The sequence below is a fragment of the Triturus cristatus genome, chromosome 1_1 (genome assembly GCF_964204655.1).
Source record: "Triturus cristatus chromosome 1_1, aTriCri1.1, whole genome shotgun sequence".
In the NCBI taxonomy this organism is placed as follows: domain Eukaryota; kingdom Metazoa; phylum Chordata; class Amphibia; order Caudata; family Salamandridae; genus Triturus; species Triturus cristatus.
In genome coordinates this window covers 318786554-318805101 of record NC_140579.1, presented here as the reverse complement: position 1 = coordinate 318805101, position 18548 = coordinate 318786554, and the positions used below count along the sequence as shown (strand labels likewise).

The 18548-nt window shown below is 40.7% G+C and overlaps 1 protein-coding gene and 1 long non-coding RNA gene across 2 annotated transcripts; one reads left to right on the top strand and one right to left on the bottom strand.

Annotated features, from left to right (window-relative positions):
• Positions 1–898: 898 nt before the first annotated feature.
• On the bottom strand, positions 899–3920 carry LOC146870178 (uncharacterized). Its single transcript, XM_085599651.1, has 3 exons — positions 3851–3920; positions 1737–1863; positions 899–1204 (listed from the first exon to the last, which is right to left on the bottom strand). The coding sequence occupies exons 1-3, from the start codon at positions 3917–3919 to the stop codon at positions 906–908; spliced, it is 495 nt and encodes a 164-aa protein (XP_085455777.1). The 5' UTR covers position 3920; the 3' UTR covers positions 899–905.
• A 9572-nt stretch (positions 3921–13492) lies between these two features.
• LOC146870177 (uncharacterized) lies at positions 13493–17950 on the top strand. The gene is made up of 3 exons (XR_014959227.1): positions 13493–13531; positions 16077–16156; positions 17793–17950. It is a non-coding gene; the product is annotated as an uncharacterized LOC146870177 (long non-coding RNA).
• Positions 17951–18548: the final 598 nt, after the last annotated feature.

Sequence of the window (18548 nt, the reverse complement as noted above, 5' to 3'; positions counted from 1 at the left end):
GGTCCTTTAGGATCATCATCATTGTAAGGAAAAACATGACAATGCCCTATTCCCGGTCTTGAAGTCATGCCTGGCTGTAAACAGGACCAACAGCTAAATTTCCCATTGAACTGCTTACTGTTGGTAACCAAACAACGAGCCGGTAGATCACAAGTACATGAAAGTAGTGCAACACGACATACAAAAACAGAGCCTGTATGATCTGTAAACATAACTCAATTTTCCAACTGACTCAATTTCTCAGTTAAAGGATGTAGGTATGTCCACATATATGGCTTTCTTTGCCCAATCCAAATTCCATAGACAAGCATGTTTTCTTTTGCTTTGCGTTTTGTTATGGAGAGCTCATTAATCATCAAATACACAGGCCACATACTTGGTTTACTACTTTCAAAAATGTTCACTCCATCTGTGTTCAGAACAAAAGAGATATTGTTTTCATTACTTAATATCCCCTTATTAAACAGGTTTTTATATCCAATTCCATCATAAACATCACCTATTACAGAGTTTCCATTCTGTTTGTAGTGTTCATATCTGTGGGTTCTCACTTCCTCCGTAAAATCTCTCCTCTTAAACATAGTATTTAGCTGTTCAATTATGGAATGTTGGACAAAAAATGCAACAGCACCAGGCTCTGTAAGATCCTTTAGACAAAGGGTGTTAGTGCATATCTTTTCATTATCGCTGATGCTTTCATAGCAAGAGGAACAGTAGTTTCTTATCTTAGGAATAGTGATGTATTTTTTTATAAACATCTTAAGTTTGAATAACGAGTTAATCATTTTATTAGGCACTGGTAAAATGCAGCAGATTAAGTCCAGTAGTGCCCCTAATGCCTCATCAGAAATTCTAAATATAACCGCAAAGCAAATGATAAGCAGTAGGACAGCTTGCACAGTGTGTCATGAACCTTTAAATAAAAAATTGTCTTCTTGGATTTCATGCTTTTCAGAAATATTAATTTCGCCCTCATTTACAATAGTTATATTGTTTACAACATTCTCTGTAAAGTCTTGTGCTTCAAAACCGATTTCATTGTCTTCTGGATCAAAATTATTTTCTCTTTCATCTGCATATTCATTCTGATGCCCAGATGTGAGTAATTCCTCATAAGCCTCTTCATCAAAATCATATGTTGGAGTACGTAAATTATATTCCATAGTAAAGGATGAGACTACTTCAGTTTCTAACTCTTTAGGATCTGTGCATAAAAAAAGAAAACATGCATTGAAGCCTATTAGAAATCAGTTTATTAAAATTCCCTAAATGAAGTATTGTGCTGTACAGAAAATCCATTCACTTATTAACACACCATCCATGGGGATATCAGTTAACACAGAATAAAGTTGTCTGATGAGGTAACAGGGTGGGATGTGATAATATAGTTCTACCTTGATCTTTCCTTTAGATTTGTAATCATTTAACCCCTCACACTTGACGTGAAGGGCAATGTCTGTTTGGTGAAAAAGCATTGGTTGCAAAGAGGGAGCTGTTATGGTGCAAATCATTTGTCACAAAACCACTTTCTTTAACATCGTACCCTGAGGAGAAAGGTTTTCGTAGATGCCTATGTGTACAAGCTTTCTGTAGTAGCATAATTTGTAAAGGAGCATAGAGAGAGCATGGCAGGTCAATGTATTCTCATTGTGAGCAATTACACTAGAACACGCACAATTAACAATAAACTATTTCACATGTTTGTGATATAACAATGTCATTAAAAATGTTTTTACCTGTCTTTTCTGATTGACTACATTCATCCTGTACACCTGGTTTATCACCAATTGCATTGGAACGTATGATATTTTTATCTAGGATACCTAAAATTGGTGTTATCATTTTTGTTGTTTCCATTGATTCCTATAAAATAAAGAAACAAGTTTATAAAACTATATCTTCCAAACTGTGCTGGAGGTCAAAATTAATAAGTCTAACAAGATCAGGACTAATAGATATGTTTATCCTATTTTTTGTACATTTAGATTATCCTTAATAGTGCTTCAATATAATATAGGCTGTTGCTGAGGGTCATACTGCTTGTTAATGGCCCTGAACCAGAGTTTTATAATAAGGGAGAGGGCTCTTAACACACAGTACAAATCGTAGAAAAAGGTTTATAGGCTTTTAGAATACTGTGGATAATGGTCTTATTTAAAAAGAGACATACATAAAATGATGGCCCTGCCGAGATTTGTATATGTATTGCATAATACGCCCTTCCAAGTTCAAGACACATAATTCAACTCAATAAACAGTGAGGTGCGTTCCCTGCTGTGGGACGGTGGCCCACCGAGGATTGGACTCAGTAATCTGACCCGTGGTTGGTATGATGGAGGGATCGCATTGCCACACGTCCAGACGTATTATAGGGCAGCGCAATTAGCAAACGTTAATCAATGGGTTGATCAACCATTAACATTACCAGCGGACCAGATGGAGAGGCTGGTGCTGCAGCTTAGAGGGTATCTCCACGCACTTTACACTGATCCACGAAAACTCACACTAGAGGGTCCCACAGAGGTGACGGTCCGGCAATGGCATGTGACTCTCTCTAAACTAGGGTGGAAAAACAAGCTCACCAAAGTCACAACCACTTTGGGGTTCACAGCAATTGGGGGCCTCAGGCATCAGAAAAGACTTCACTCAGTGGGACCTAATCGGGATTTCCAGGTTGTGAGACCTCCACACGGGTAGAGAGATGATGTCATTTGAACGGCTACAGAACAAATATGAACTGGCCAAAACAGATTGCCCAAAACAGTGGGGGAAATTTTGGGGCTAAATGGAATATATATCGGGGAGTCCCTGCCTCCGGTGGTTGACACAACCCTTGCCATGAATCAAGCAGAAATTATCTGATGGGAACAGCATACCAGGAGATAAGGGGGACAGCGGCCCTGCAAGGCCCTTTGGCAATACTCTGGGGGGGGGGAGGGGTGGTACTGCTTAAGCGTGTTTGTAATATTGATGATGTAAAGACGTAGTTCTGCTCTGTTACAATAAAAAGATTTATTTAAAAAAAAAGAGAAACAGAGATAATTCATTGTGGAGCGCCCAACATTCCAATGTTCTAATTTTTATTGAATGTTTAGAGCTCCCATCCAGGTAGGGTGAAGGGTGAAGCATCTAAAGTTCCTGAGTGCGCCCCATCTGCAGGGGATCCCGACTGCTGCAGCCAAGTCCAAGTGAGTCTGGTGCACACCAAGCAGCCACACTCAGCAGGTGCTGAGTCTCTCACAGGCCAAAGGGAGTGACTAGCGTTCCTAACTGGGTGTCAAGCACTATGATATATGTGCTTCAAAAGGTTGGGCTAGAGAGCCCTGTTTTTTATGATTCTCTTATCAGTCTCATCTCCTTCCTAAGATGTGCCCAGGTCCCTTTATGGTGACCTGGCACTAAATCAAAGAGCACCCTTGGAAGTGTACAGGTGAAGCCTAACTCTTCCCTCTCCAGTTTGCGTCTCACCCAGCTTCTAGGAATGCAACAATACACAAATCTGTCTGTGGGATTACTCTATGTCCTCTGCATTTTTCACCAATGCTGGACTGAGTTTTACTATTCATTCATTCATAAAAACTTTAATTCGGCAATCAAATGCCATAAAAACATCAATAAAACAAGCAATAAAATACAATGAATTCATAAAATATACACAGTTAAAAAGGTAGTGTTAAAATTCGTTAGAATGCTAATCAGTAATCCAAATAGTAGAATTGATGTAGCCCCTCCCAGAAACCGAAATGTAGCCAGAAAAATACAATATTATGATCACTCATACAATTCCTGCAATGTCTTTCTACTATTTAAAGGCACACCTACACCCATTCAAACATTCTAAATCACTTACCAATATTAAATGTTTGTGGTATGGACCTCGTTTTTTAGAAAGTCTTTTTTTTGCTCCTGCTTCTGCCATTACTCCTACGATATAAAAAGAATCTTGAGCCATGAACAATTTGTGCTAAAATAAAAACCTCGGAAAATTACATTGAGTGAAATCTGCTAATTATTTTCTCAATGCTCTTCACTGCCTTGTCACGCCTCTACATTTTATATATGTCACACTCTGTATGTATATGTGTACTTATTTACATACACCCTCAGCATACTCTGCAAGCCAAATGGATCCACCCTCAATCCAGGAAGACCGTCACACATGCACTCATCACCAGCAGGCTGGACTACAGGAACGCTCTCTATACCGGAATCAACAAATCTCTACTTCACAAGACTGTCCAGAACGCTGCAACCAGACTCGTCCTCAGCATCCCACGACAAGACCACATTACCCAGCACCTCCACTGGCTCCCCGTCAAAAGGAGAGTGACCTTCAAGCTGCTCACACACGCCTACAAAGGACCCTCCACAACACCGGACCCCAATACCTCAACGAAAGAATCTCCTTCTTTGCCCCCAGGAGAAAACCACACACAGCAGCATGCTGCCATTTCAATTGAAGGACTCGGTGGTTCCATTTATGATAGGACTGTTTGCATGATATGGTGCAAGCGCACAGACAGTGCTTAGCCCTTGACCCTTGCTTGTACTGTCTACCAAAGTACAAAATGATGTGTCTATCTCCCATCACATAGGTATCTGGATGCAGACCCTCGATATACGCCACCCTTTGGGGTAAAAAGACAATTATGGCCATTTACTCTCCTGCCACTAGACGAGAATAGAAACCTTTTTCTTCTCAATGTCATTTTATTTGTAAACATTCTTTACAAGTGATTTCTTTTTAAGTGGGTTGTTGATCGGAAATTACTAGGTGTGCTGAATAGAGGTATATAACTGAACTTTTGTGGAACCTTTTACAGCTGTGCAATATTTGATATGCAATTTGCATCAAGTAGCCGTGGGGGTTGACACTCCCCTGATTAAACGAATTGATTCACTTCAGGAAGACTGACTTTAATTAGCAGTGCACATGCCAGTAAATAATAATCTCTGCCAAAACAAAAATCCACAGCAAAGATAACTTGCTATAAATATTACTCATTTCCACTTGGACCTGATGCAGGAAGAAAAATGTCATTTGGAGGTGTCTACATCAAGAAGTTTTAAACAAGACAGTATGATGTTCATGAAATTTGGCCAAGTATAAAAGTTTGAAACCTTTGGGAAGATTAAAATGCTTCATAAAGTTTTACGACGGATGCGAAAAATTAATTTTGCACACCCCTGCTTTTATTTTTGAGGAATTTCGGGGAAACATGCTCACTATCCTTTTATTCTTGAATACATTGCAATTACTCCTAACCCAAAAGAGGAAAGTAAAAATTATAGAGCAGGCAGAATCAGAGACGTTTAAAGGCATGGGCAGTGTGGCCCAGGGCCTCAGCCTTTCAGTGGGCCCCCTAAGAGAGTCTTGCCCTGGTGACCTTGAAACATTCTTATACTGATTCTTGTCAATAGCCTTTTCCTTTAATTTATTTTTAATGTGGGTAATGTGTGAGAGTCTAGTACAGACATCTTTCAGACAAATGTGTTTATGTTTCATGCAACAGCCATAAAAAAAGTTTCTTTCAGATCAAAACAGTAACTCATGTGTGAGAAATGGGGGGGGGGGGCACAGAGATTATTTGCAACAATATTAGTGAGCTGCTGCTGTGTTACAATATTGAAAACACACATCACTATCCCTGAAAATGACATGTAAACACATTTAGAATTTATACCAGATTGCTTGTGCAAAGAGGGCAGAAAGAGTTGAAACTGTATCATAAATCCAAACAAGGGCCTCCAAAATATGTTTGGCCTAGAGTCCCCAAAATCCTTAAGAAGCCATTGAACAGAATAGCTGTAGCCTGTTATTAGTTGCACTAGAGACAGCACAGCCTTCAAATAATGTGAAGTTTGAGGTTTTCCCAATGCTTTATTTGTTCACTAAATCAAATAAATAAACAGACAAGTACATTGCCACATCCTCTCCTGACCTGTATCCCTTTCTCTCTCTGGAATACTTATTGTACTTTTCTGGCAAAATGATATCATGAGGTCCTCCACCTACAAAAGTCATCCTATGCCACCTATAAATGGCAGATTCTTAGTTGGTGGTTTAACCAGATACAGCACCAACATCAGTACCCTAATTACAACAGAGAAAGTATATTTAGGACACCAAAATGTTTTCCATTCCACCTGTAATTTCACTTCCTGCCGAAACCCCCGCTTATTGGACTATGACCTAGGGGAGAGCATGATGACAACATTGATGTTATTACATCAAGGGACAGAGCTGCACACACAGGGACTGTAGTTAAGTGGGTGGATGGGTTTGTGAAATTATTTCCTCTTGCCTGCCAGTTCAAAAATCATACCGGAAGAATGTCATGAAAAATAAGAGCCTTTTCATTCTTGGGATATTTTTCAGACATTATTCATAGACATGTTCCCAGTACCCACCAGGCAACCTGCCAGCAGTGCAGTTTCTTCATCTAACTCTGAATTAACATATCCCCCGTTTCCTAAACACGGCCACATCCTACTACCATTAATGTAAACAAAAAAACGAATGTCTTCTGTGTCAATGACCACCTATATAGGAACGTCTCTGTCATGGTATTGCTGGTGCTAGGGGAGACACATAAAACTCTTATTTAATTCATGTACTCACCAAAGCAGAATCACGTTGGATAAGCAGGCTCTGGCAGTATCCTCCAATCCTGTTGAGCGCGCGCAGAATGGCTGCGCATGATTGGGTAATTGGACTTGCAGCATGTGTGTGCACTGCAAGCACACCTGCTGCTCACGTAGCTGCAGTGCACTGGGTCCCCGGGCCGTCAATCAGGTAGCGCGCGAATCGTGCTACCAATGACAGCCCTGGCAATTAAATTGGCCAGCCCCTGCGGCGCTATCTTCAAAAGGTGCGGGGGCGATCTCTTCTAAGTTGTGTATCGACTGTGTGCATCACAGCTTGTGGAAGTAAGTTTGCGTGCCTTGTCTACTGTCGAAGTCGACTGAACGGTGGGGCTTAAAGCGGGTGGTGCGTTTGGGTTATTTATTAGCCATACATTTTTAAACCCGCGATTTCGAGTTGGTGGGATGGTATTCAAATTCCCACAGTAGTTACAATATGCGGCCCACTGTGTTGGCTCGCAACTCGTTGTAAAAATGTGTGGTATACCCCGGAAAGTAAAGCCCTCGGGCCGGTGCGATGTCAATTCAGGTTTTAGCAGTTATCCGTCCATTAGCGTTTCGATTCCCCCAGCGCATACATATGTCTAAAATGACCGAAATGAGAATTGGCCTGGTTTTGGTTACAATCTCGGCTTTCTGACACTCCCCTGCCACGCGCGCACATTGGGCCCAGCTGATAAGGGTGGTGGCAGAAATCCGAGGCTGTAAAGTGGTCGAAGTGGGCAGTTCTTCTCTTACTGAAAACCCTGACTTCAAGATTATTTGCTCCCCTGTGAAATGGATCCAAAAAAGAAAATCATTTTTGCTGGAAATGTCGTATTTTAATTCCAAAGTGCAGCATCTGGATTAAAAGGTAAAAAATATGACAAATAACTAAATAAAGTAAGACAGGGTGGTTGCAAACTGTCCAGATTGATTTTATTCACACACAAACACAATTAGCACCACTTTTACAGAGTTTGCCAGTGAAGCGCTTTTTTTGTTTGCTTGTTTTTGTTTTCCCTGGGCTTGCAACTAGTGCACCAATCCTGGAGGTACTGCAAAGTGTGGATTGGAAAACAAAATGTGTACTGCGGCTCTGTGTGCAGGGATGTGGTATTTTTACCATGCTGCTTACGTTTTGGAAAGATATAAGCAATGGATATTGAAATGGGTCTATTCAGGGCCCTCATGTCCTTAACTTTTCAGGCAAAAGCACTCACTGATTTCTGAATGGTGAGTGTAAAAGCGTTAAGGTAACCATGTTGTTCCTGCTTACATTTCACATGGTTTGCCAAATTTTGCATTCCCTATGAGTGTTTGCTTTTTCCAGGATGATGTTACTTTTTTTTTGTAGGCTGCATATTGCTCTTGTCTATTGCGTCATTTAAATTGAGCCTCATCCAGGTGTTTATAGCCGGCAGCAATTGGGTTGTAGTTGAAGGCAGTGTGAGTTTTTCTCAGTGGGGCAGTATGGTGTTCAGTGGGGGAGAGGATGTGGCACTATGGCCAGAGCTGCTGAATTTGGAACGGGGTAACCATGTTCAGCCTTAATAACCAGTCCACCAGACCACTCTCCTGAGAGAACACAATCGCATGCTAGACCTTAGAAGGCCACGCAAGACCTTAGAAGCCCTGGTGTCTTAGCACCAGCAGGTGGACCCTAGCAGTGGCAAGTGTAGGTTAACCTTCAAGGTTTGTCCACCACAATCCATACTGAAGTTCACCTCCAGTCTTGCGGGCAGGCCTATGAAGCAGCACAGCCTAGAAGAACAGTGATTCTGTCACTGTGGTCACAGGATCCTTGAGAAGGGCCAGCTCTAGGGCAGTGCAACCGGTGTGACCGCACCGGGTGCTAACTTTGGGTGGAGGCATTATGTTTGCAAGTATATTAAGGTTTTAAAAACACTTGCTGCCTCCTTCCTGGCCTCCAGCAATTTTCTACAACAATAAAAATGTCATGATGACTCTGGTGTTTAATGTTCTTCCTAGAGAGAGATCATTTTGTCTAGTGGAAGTTTTGATTCATGGAAAGGTAGCTCAGAAGGTTAATGACCCTGCTGCAAAGAACATGTACCATGCAGATCACAAAGTGCACATAATGTAAATAGGTCAGTGGGCTACTGCTTTTGTCAGAGAGATCCTTTTGTTGCTTGCAGTTTATAAGTTAAAATCCTAACATAGAACAGTGCGCTATTAACTGTCATCTACGAGCTGCATACAAACAGCAAGGTGTAAATTAGAGCGTTATGTTTTTCCCCCAGTCTTTGATTATCCTAATGTTGCAAAAAGTGTTCTTTTGGTCAGAAATCAATTCTGATTATTAAAGAGAACCCCCAACCATGGTATTACGTTTTAAATTCTGATTTTATGTTTCTCCAGACCAATCACTATTAAACTATACGGCCTACTAGTATGGTTGTCATGTGACTCCTACACCTTGTAGTCCTTAGTCTTATGTAACATTTTCTATACAGTGATTTACACACATATTGATTGTCTCTGAGTAATGTGCGTGATGTAAAGTGCTCTGACACCCTACACTGGTATGAATGGCGCTGTAAATCAAATTAAATGCATCTGAGAGAGAGTGTGGTTATGGAGACTTGAGGGGCACTGTTAAAGGGTGGTAGTGAGGGAATCCATGGTAGAGGTGGTCATTGGGGGGCAATAACAAACATTAATGCACAGGGCACCACCAGTGCTAAGGCCGGCCCTGCCCTTGAGGCCAGTCTGCCTCACCCATAGGTACCTCCATTGGCCTTGTTTCAGAAGTAGTAGCTGCAACTCACCAGGGATTGGCAATGCAGAATTTGCACGCACACTAAACTAAGTTCGCAAACTTCACAATCTCTCTGCTTCATTCACAAGCACCGTTAACATGTGCTGCTTGCTGTGGAGCCACTGAAATTATATATGCAGCAAAGGAGGACAAAATTATTCCGCAGTGTTGACTAAATTATGCATTAAAAAAAAGGCTGCAGTGTAATGCAGTATATTTTCTGATATTTTATTATTTTGACGTGTACACATGCTAACAGTCTTTGGAAAGATTTTGCCTCATTAGTATCAGTGTAACATACAAATGCAATAGTGAGAAAGGTGATCAGTCAACCTTTGCAATAAGCCATCCACTCCGCAGCAAAACAAGTCACATTTTTTATTAACTTTTGATGTGTTTGAGCAATAAACCGTTTATTAGTTGAAATGGTCAGATCATGCAGCAGATCTTCCATTAGGAGGCAAATATGGCAGAGCCATAATTATATAGAAAACATTTTGCAAACTAGGATATTTTGCCATTCATGTTTGAACTGCCGTTGTGGAAAACGGAAGAACTGCTGATGACAAACTCCATGGCTCGGTGACAAATGGCTTGTGCTTCCACATTTTATAGTATTTAGGACATTCTGTGATTAGAAGCATAATATACCACTTTGTGGATGTGTTTTAATGTCAATAACTCATTATAACCTTAAATAATCATGTGTATCCATTGTTTGATTAAACTGGGCAGTGAAATGCCAACCAAATACTAAAAATTGGGATGTTTGCACATTCTGGCCACACCTCTGGCTCCGCCCACTGATCCAATCCTTGGGTTATTCCCGCCCTCTGATTCTCCGCCCACAGTTCCCCTACTTGTTTTCTCCCACTTCGACCACTGGCTGTAACCAAAACCAGGCCAATGAGCAAGTTGCCGGCTTATTTGCCTCCATGGGCCAGCTCAAAGTGTAAATGTGTACGTTGGCCACACTCCTTGTTGCTATATTGCGTGTCCGCCCTCGATCACAGCTTCCTGATATCAGGGCATCACTCCGTTGAGACCGCAGCCCCAAGGGCTCTTCGCCCGCACCACTCCACTCCTCTCCTTCGGGGTCATAGGGCCATTGAATTCTGACAGGACTGAAAAATGTTGCCGATCCAAAGTGATTGGTTGCAGGCCATCAAATTTTTTATTGTCAATTTATCATTGCACAGAGTTTAACATCTTCCTTTAAAGCCATTTTAGGGGAAGGTATGCAAGCTTGATCGTGCGTTGTTAACGTGTGCCCCTTCTTTGCAGGGTCTCTAGTACAGGGAAGTGCCTTATAGAAATAAGTGAGGCAGCTCGTTTAAAAATATTTACTCAATTTTTTTTCGAGCACGCGCTGCATGCGCTGTGCGCACGGTGTGCCAAAGAAATATAGATACTGTAGTGGGCTTTCAAACCCTCTGACAGCTTACATGATCATTCACCAATACGTTTGATTGACAGACTGGAAAGGTCGCACCTGTATGAAATCTACCAGCTGTGGTGTTAGTGCGAGATATATTCATTTGTAAAAGATGCAGCAGCATTCAGAATTCCCATTTGATTATCTTAAGTTAAAGTTGGAAAGGGCGCTGAAAGTTGTGTGTGCGCCAGGATACAGAAGACCTTAGAACTGGGCTTTAGGATTAAATTGTTGTCCCCAGTTTATATCCTGTGGCCTCGCGCAGGCTGTCATTTGATAGGAATTTGGCATCTACCAATCACAAAGGGAGGGGGGCGGAGGTTTGTCGGTGCCATATTAGACAGTTTTCTTAGCTTTTTAATCCTGACCATTATCAGCTATATGTTTTGCACATGCCACTTACATTGTGTTTTAAAAGGCAAATGATATTCAGTAGTCAAAATGCTTTCCCTTGTGTCTTCCTTGCCCACCGTTACAGTGCAATTTTTAATTATAACAGCAACAAGAACAGAAACATTTCCCTGTGATCTGTGTGGCAGTCTTTGTGTTATTTTCAGGAAAGCGCAAAGCAGTCGAATATTTTAAAAGGGAGCAACGTTAAATCATTAGTTTTAAGCAAACCAGTGACAAAGATAACAGAACAGATAAATTATGAATTATTTATGGATTTTTTAACACTTGTATCTCAGCTACTGTGTAGAAATGACAATTAGCCAAACTTACCTTCTAATGCATGAATTTTGCTGTTCGGGAAACTAATCAGCAGTTCTGCAAATGTGCCTGACTCATGAAGATGCCCATCACAGAGGTCACATGAAAGCAACAATAATTTCCCATGCCAGGCACTCCCAACACTTGCAGCCATTCATAACAGCCTGCTTCTTGTTATGAAAATGGCAGACGCTCGGATGCTAGGCAGGGTGTCATGTGGCGCTAAGCAGCAACATAACCAGCGTTATTCCCATGTGAAAGCATAGCTAATCAGCTGTTGCTAAATTGTCCATATTACCTTTTTTTCGAAATACCAAGCAATTGTGCTGCATTTGCAGTAAGATTTGAACATAAATTTAATGCCTGTTGCCGCGTTCATATTACGCCAATCCATGTGCACCTAAAAATTAGGTCTTTTGTGTGCACTCTGTTCAATAAATGATCTGTGTATTCTATGTACCAGACACATTTTCAAGGCACTCAATTTATGTGAAAGAGTCCCATCACACCCGAACTTGCATGCTTAATTTGTACTGGTGGCTGCAGGTGTTGGACACCAGTACTCCTATTTTGGGGTTCGAAAATTATTTTTTATCATATTTTGACCAAGAGCAACATAAAGAAACACAGATAAAGGAGTAAGAAATAGGGAAAGCAAAAGTGACGAAGGAAAAAAAATATGAAAAAGAACATGCAATAGTAAGTTCCCTCTGACCCAGGCCTTCAACATGAACAAAGTTGTCGTTTCCAACTGTGCCCACCTAATGAGGTAGACACACAGCCGTTGCTAGCTTTGCATTCACCAGCTTAAAGTATGATGGACCGGAAACAAGCATCCTGGGACCGGTTTTGGGGGTAACACCCCTCATCAACCAGGCTAGCTCGAATCCAGTGGCAAGTGAGCAAGGGACCTTGTCTGGGCATACCCTGCCAACTTAGGGTGAACAAAGCAACCACGAGGAGATGATGGACTGAGTGATGAAACTTTTCAGACACTCACCGCCAGTCACAGATCTGGGTTGAATCCGTCATCGTTCTTTAGCTCACTTCGCCACCCTGGTCTATCAGTGTCCGCTTTGTGAGTGTGGTGTTTGAGCTATGTCTGCATGGATAATTTTCGAGGGTTAAGAACAGAGTAGATGCATTCCTGATAAGTTGCTGCCTGTTTTTAGATTTTCAGCGTGAGGGTGTGTATATTGCTGTCTAATATGGAGCATGAGTTTCTGAGATGACATAGGAGTATCAAACTGGGTGAGATATCATATCTTTCTGAAGGCAAGAGAAGCTGTTTTGATAAGAGGCTAGATAGTTTAGAGTATGTGAATGTGATTTGATGCCTGATGGCATGTGTTTGGGTGTTTTAGGTGTGTGATGGCATTTGGGAGTATCATAGTGTTTGTGGATGTATGATTATGTATGTCTGGTGATATGCTTGAGTGTCTGTCAGTGTGGGTGTCTGTTGTGCAATGGGGACTACATTGTTGAGTGTGGAATGGGCTTGTCAATGTGTGCAAGAATTTGATAGTGTACACTGAAGCTCCATTCTGCTTCAGTGTCTAGTCCCATTTGTCAGTAGCTGAGGATTATTTTGATGGTACAGTGAGTTGAAAGCACCATGCACAAACTGTCCCATTCACTGCAGGTTACATCACAGTTAAATATTAACTCTTTCATTTACAGGGATTAAAAAGAATAAGGCAGCTTAGATTTTTTTTTTAAATTCAGAACATTTGGAAGCCATGGCGCACATGACGAGGAAATCGAGTAAGGACTGCTATTGCTGTATATTTTACTATGTAGACCGATCAGTTGTGCTGCAAAGTCATGTGGAAGTCACTTTTAATGCAACGGAGAAGACTTCAGAACTTTTATTAGGAGCCTGCTGTCACAGTGCCTTTGAAACATTTGACCTAGATGATGAAGAAACACCTACCAAGAAGAAATGATTTATAAAGGGATCCTAGTCTTCTACAGTGAATGTAAGTGTCTTCAATATGTATGTTTCACAGTCCCCCTGTCAGTTAAGTTTGCTTTTGAATATTGCTGAAATGCATATCAATACTAATAGCTAGGCTCAGTTACTGCTGAACCAGTTATGGCCATAGAATGCTATCTGGTTCGGCCTTTACACAATCTGTACATTGAAACACCAGTCTGCCCCTGATGATATCCAGTACCTTTCTTTTCGGTATCAAGTGAGAATAAATTTCACAAATGCAATGCTCCCTTTTCCACTTTGGCTCTACGTTGTTTAAAACAGTCATCTCATCTTATGGTAAATCAGCTTTTCCTTTGCATTGAAGATCTGCTATTAAATGAAGTCTTTCCTCCTCATGTCCCATCATGCTGCACTTTCGATCCCTATATTTCTATTCCCTTGGCTTATTCCACCGACTCCCAAAATACTAGTGGCAGATATTCTACTCTGATCACAATCTCTCGTAAGCCCATTGGCGGCTATTACTGTAGCTAGTTCTGACAACCCTACACCTATGTCCAAAAACCTCTTTCTGAGGTGTTACATGCCTGCCCACAGCTCCATAGAAAATGACTACAAATTAAATACATAATGTAATGCAATACTTTACAAATATGTGACCTGATTTACAAATTGGTGGATGAGTACTCCATCCCAAACATCATGAATTTCCCATCCACCTTATTACAAATGCATTGGGATGTGATGCACTTGCAATAAGGTAGAGAGGATCTGTCATGTTTGTGAATGAATACTCGTTTGCCAAAGTCTAATTGAGGGTCCATAGTTATTGTTCATTTTACACTGTGTACTCTAATCTCACCAGTTTCAGTGACAAGTAAATTTACACAATAATTGGTCATACAAATAAGTACCGTATCGCAAGTCGTTTGCAAATAAGAACATTTTGAAAATGAATTCTTTTTTTTTATGTTACAGTCAAGAAACAATGTGCAGCTGTGAAAAAGACTATGGATGTGTTTATTAAAAAAAACAGTATGACTGTAGCACAGGATTTGGGCAAGGAATTGGTACATATGGGTAACATTGAGACAAAAAAACTGTCTTCAAAGAAAAAAGATCGAGCTGCCAGTCGATTAAAAGAGGTTAAAGAAAATATGCCAGTTGTAGGAAGTCAGAAACCCAAAAATTATTTCAATGATTTACAAATGAAGAAATCAAAGATGGATAAATGCGAAATGGAAAATTCAAAACCTGCAACCAAAATGAAAAAGCAGCAATTCGCCAGAAGCATTAAGCAGCAACAGAAGGATGGCATCAAAAAGAAAAAAGTTGTTGTGACATTATTAAAGAAAAATACAACCAAAAAAACTAATTCAAAATGTGTAGATCCAACAATGCAAAGAATGTGTGAGCAATTTTGTGGATATAACTTTCAATTGCAACAGAGTGATATTTTACATACTTCTGTGACAACGAACTACACTGATCCGCCACCAAAAACTCCAAACCAGACTAGAAATTCTATCTCAGAAAGCATTAACACTGGGCAAACTATTGCCCCATCAACCAGCACTGCACCTTCAGGAACACTACACTGTAGCCCTGTAACAACAAATCTGAATCATAGGCAACTAGCAGAGTGCAATAGCTTTACTTCTGTTCCACGAGCATGCCAAACGCTTTCATTCAACCATTTGACCGCTAATGGAAAACCCAAACAACATCAAGTTTTGAGCAACCCATGCCTACAAAAGTCAACTGTAGAAAGACCGGATTACAGTAGACAGGGAGTTGGGAAACACAAAGATACAACTACTTCTGCTCTAGCATCTAACAGTCTTTCGTTCATTCAACAAACCGTCCATCAGTCAGGAAGTATACATGGTTCTGCGAGGGACTCACTCAATATTGATAATCAATGTGCAGAATTAAATCAGACAGAATTACATTGCACCATGTCGTCGCCTATAATACCGTCACACAACAATTATTTATTGAATGCCTCAGCTGCTATGACATCTGTGTCCCCTTCAAGATATGTGCCAAGAGTCAATGACGAAACAACACAATATAGTGGATCAGAACCCACGATTCATAGCCAAAAAGATTGGCCCCTAGTTAATTCACATCCACTCCAACCATCACAAAGTAATACATCCTATCAATCATCTGTGCATCCAGAGAACCAACTTCAATCCTCTGTGCTGGCACAACAAATTAATTCTGAATACAGGCCAAAGCAAATGCAAGAATCGCTAATTGCAACCATCAATAAATCTATTAACATAGCCAATGGTGAAGAGGATCAGATATGGGAGAATCTCGGCAATTGTCAATCTAATGAAGATGATTTTGACAACCATTATGAACTGTCTGACCACAGTGAGGCAAGACCTAACGTGTAGAATAAAAAAGATCACAGAGAAACCAATAGAACAAATGTGCAAACAAATATAAATCGTGCTAATGTGATAGCTGGTAAGTTTAAAGTCTTCTTTTGTATATGCCGACTTAAACTTTCAAATGATTCATGAAATAAAAGCAATATACATTTAAATGTACATATATTTGCTTTTTTGCAGCACTTGGGATTGACCTAAAAGATCTCCCAGTGGTGATAAAGGCTATTAGAGGTCTCCTGAATATCCTTTCAGAAACTAATGTAAGTTTGTTCTTTGATCATTGTTCAGTTATTTGTATTGTATGCTTCCAGTTGCTGTTGTGAATTTAAAATTATATACGCCAAATTTTTAGAGTCATGTGCAGTGAATTTTCCACTTTGTTTGCCCCACGCACTTATAACATTTTACCCCCATTTCATTCCACCACCCATTACCACATTTTTTATCCTCCTGGATAGTTTTTGCAGATTTATATGCAGTAGCAAACTGTGTAGTATTTTTATTTTATATTGGCATGTTCACATCTCCATTGAAGATCAGAATACCATGGAGCAGCAACAGACTAAAAACACTATAGCTATTTTTAAACCACTCAGCCCATGGTGTATGATGTCACCTGAAACTCAGTGTAAATTGTTCCTATATTACCATTCTATCACCCCTGATATATGTATAAGTTCATATTCACCCATACAAAAAACTTGATATCAGTTTCATAAGATTAATATGTACATGGTGGTGTTGCATATCTCTCTATCTTTACCTCTCTAGGGGCCAGATGTACGACCATGGCATTTATTGACTCGCAAGTTGCGCGCAATTGCGAGTCGCACTTTGCGAGTCACTAAATACTATATATAACAGTGTCAGAGACACTGTTTGTGATTCCCAATGGGTTTGCAAATTGCATGCCTCATCAATATTCATGAGGCACTCGCAATTTGCGACACCATTGGGAATGGCTGGATCTCCCAGCTATGGTGGCCTGCTGGGCTCCGCAAACCTCCATTTCTGAGACTGCTTTTAAATTAAGTAGTTTAAAAAAAAAAAAAAAAATGCAGCCCGGGATGCATTTAAAAAAATGAAACTTTTTTTAAACTTTTTTTAATGGGAGGTAGTGTTGAGATTCCTATGGGTGTGGCACCAGCGCTCGGATGATGCTCAAACTGTTATCAACGCATATTGTGGTTGCAAAACATTCTTACATAGGCCTTCGACTCGCTATTAGGAAGGGACGCCCTTGGAACGTCTCTTTCTAATAGCAACTCGCAATTCCTATTTAGCGAGTCGCAAAACATATGCGACTCACTAAATCGGGATTGTTACACTGCCCTATTACATTTTGCATGTGCAAACGGGTCACAAACCAGTTTGCGCATGCAAAATAGGGTCGTACATCTGGCCCTCTTTCGCGCTCGCTCTCTTTCGCGCTCGCTCTCTTTCGCGCTCTCTCTCTCTCTCTTTCGCGCTCTCTGTCTTTCGCGCTCTCTCTCTTTCGTGCTCTCTCTCTTTCGCGCTCGCTCTCTTTCGCGCTCTCTCTCTCTCTTTCGCGCGCTCTCTCTCTCTCTACCGCGCTCTCTCTCTCTCTCTTTCGCGCTCTCTCTTTCGCGCTCTCTCTCTTTCGTGCTCTCTCTCTTTCGCACTCTCGCGCTCTCTCTCTCTTTCGCGCTCTCTCTCTCTTTTGCGCTCTCTCTCTCTCTCGCGCGCTCTCTCTCTCTCTCTCTCTTTCGCGCACTCTCTCTTTCTCTCTTACGAGAGTTTTTTGAAATGTTACTTGGGGCATTAAACAAGAGTTGTTGCACCCTACTGAGAAGACTCATGTTAATGTTAATTTCATATGAAGGCTAATTTCATGTGTTTGTATCTCTAATATCCATCTCCATCCTTTCAATGCAGGAAGAAACGACCTCCGCTGAAGAGATGGGGAGTGCATTTTTAGAATACAGGCAAGTGCGACTTATACAACTCATTAAGGACCCCAAAAATCCTCTTCGATACAACGATATCTTGGTAGATGCTGGCCAACTTTATAGTTTAATTGCAAGAGCACCAACTTCAAGTGATCCTTTGTACTAAATCGAGTCATATCTATAGTATTCAACGATCAGGAATTGGCAAACAGCAAAGGAACTGGTCAAAGAAAGCATTCAAAGGATAGAGGCTTGAATGAAGAGAAAGTTTCTGCTTGCAGAGGTATGTTTGGATGTATTTTATATATTGAACTAGTTAACCTTAGTGTATTTCTTCTTTTTTATCCATTGAAAGTGTTTAAAGGATACTTGCCAATAGCAAAGTCCTTTGTGTACTCTACAAAAACCACCACCACTGAGGGGGATTGAGGGGAAATCAAAGGTAGTATTTTGAGTCAGTGGGGTGCAGGTGGTAAATGGAACTGTGAGGACACTGACTGAAGGATATGCTCATGACAGAAATCAATTGACCTGACTGTTCCCACCTATTAATGTATATATTTAATGTATCCACTTTTATATTTATTCTACAGAATTTGTTTGGGCGCTTTGCAAGGAGCACCACTGGAAAGTCCCAAATAGTGACCAGCGTATCTTTAACAACAAGTGCACTAATGCAAGACGGAAATTTTCACCACATCAAACTTTTTAAGCTTTGGTAATATTTGTCACGGTTCTCTAA

Bases quoted from the DNA above. Each gene is read 5' to 3' on its own strand.
- LOC146870178 (XM_085599651.1), bottom strand. From the start codon at position 3,919: ATGGCAGAAGCAGGAGCAAAAAAAAGACTTTCTAAAAAACGAGGTCCA. The intron at 1,864-3,850 runs GTAAGTGATTTA...TTTATTTTATAG, and splicing joins ACCACAAACATTTAATATTG to GAATCAATGGAAACAACAAA. The intron at 1,205-1,736 runs GTAAAAACATTT...TTTTATGCACAG, and splicing joins TAGTCAATCAGAAAAGACAG to ATCCTAAAGAGTTAGAAACT.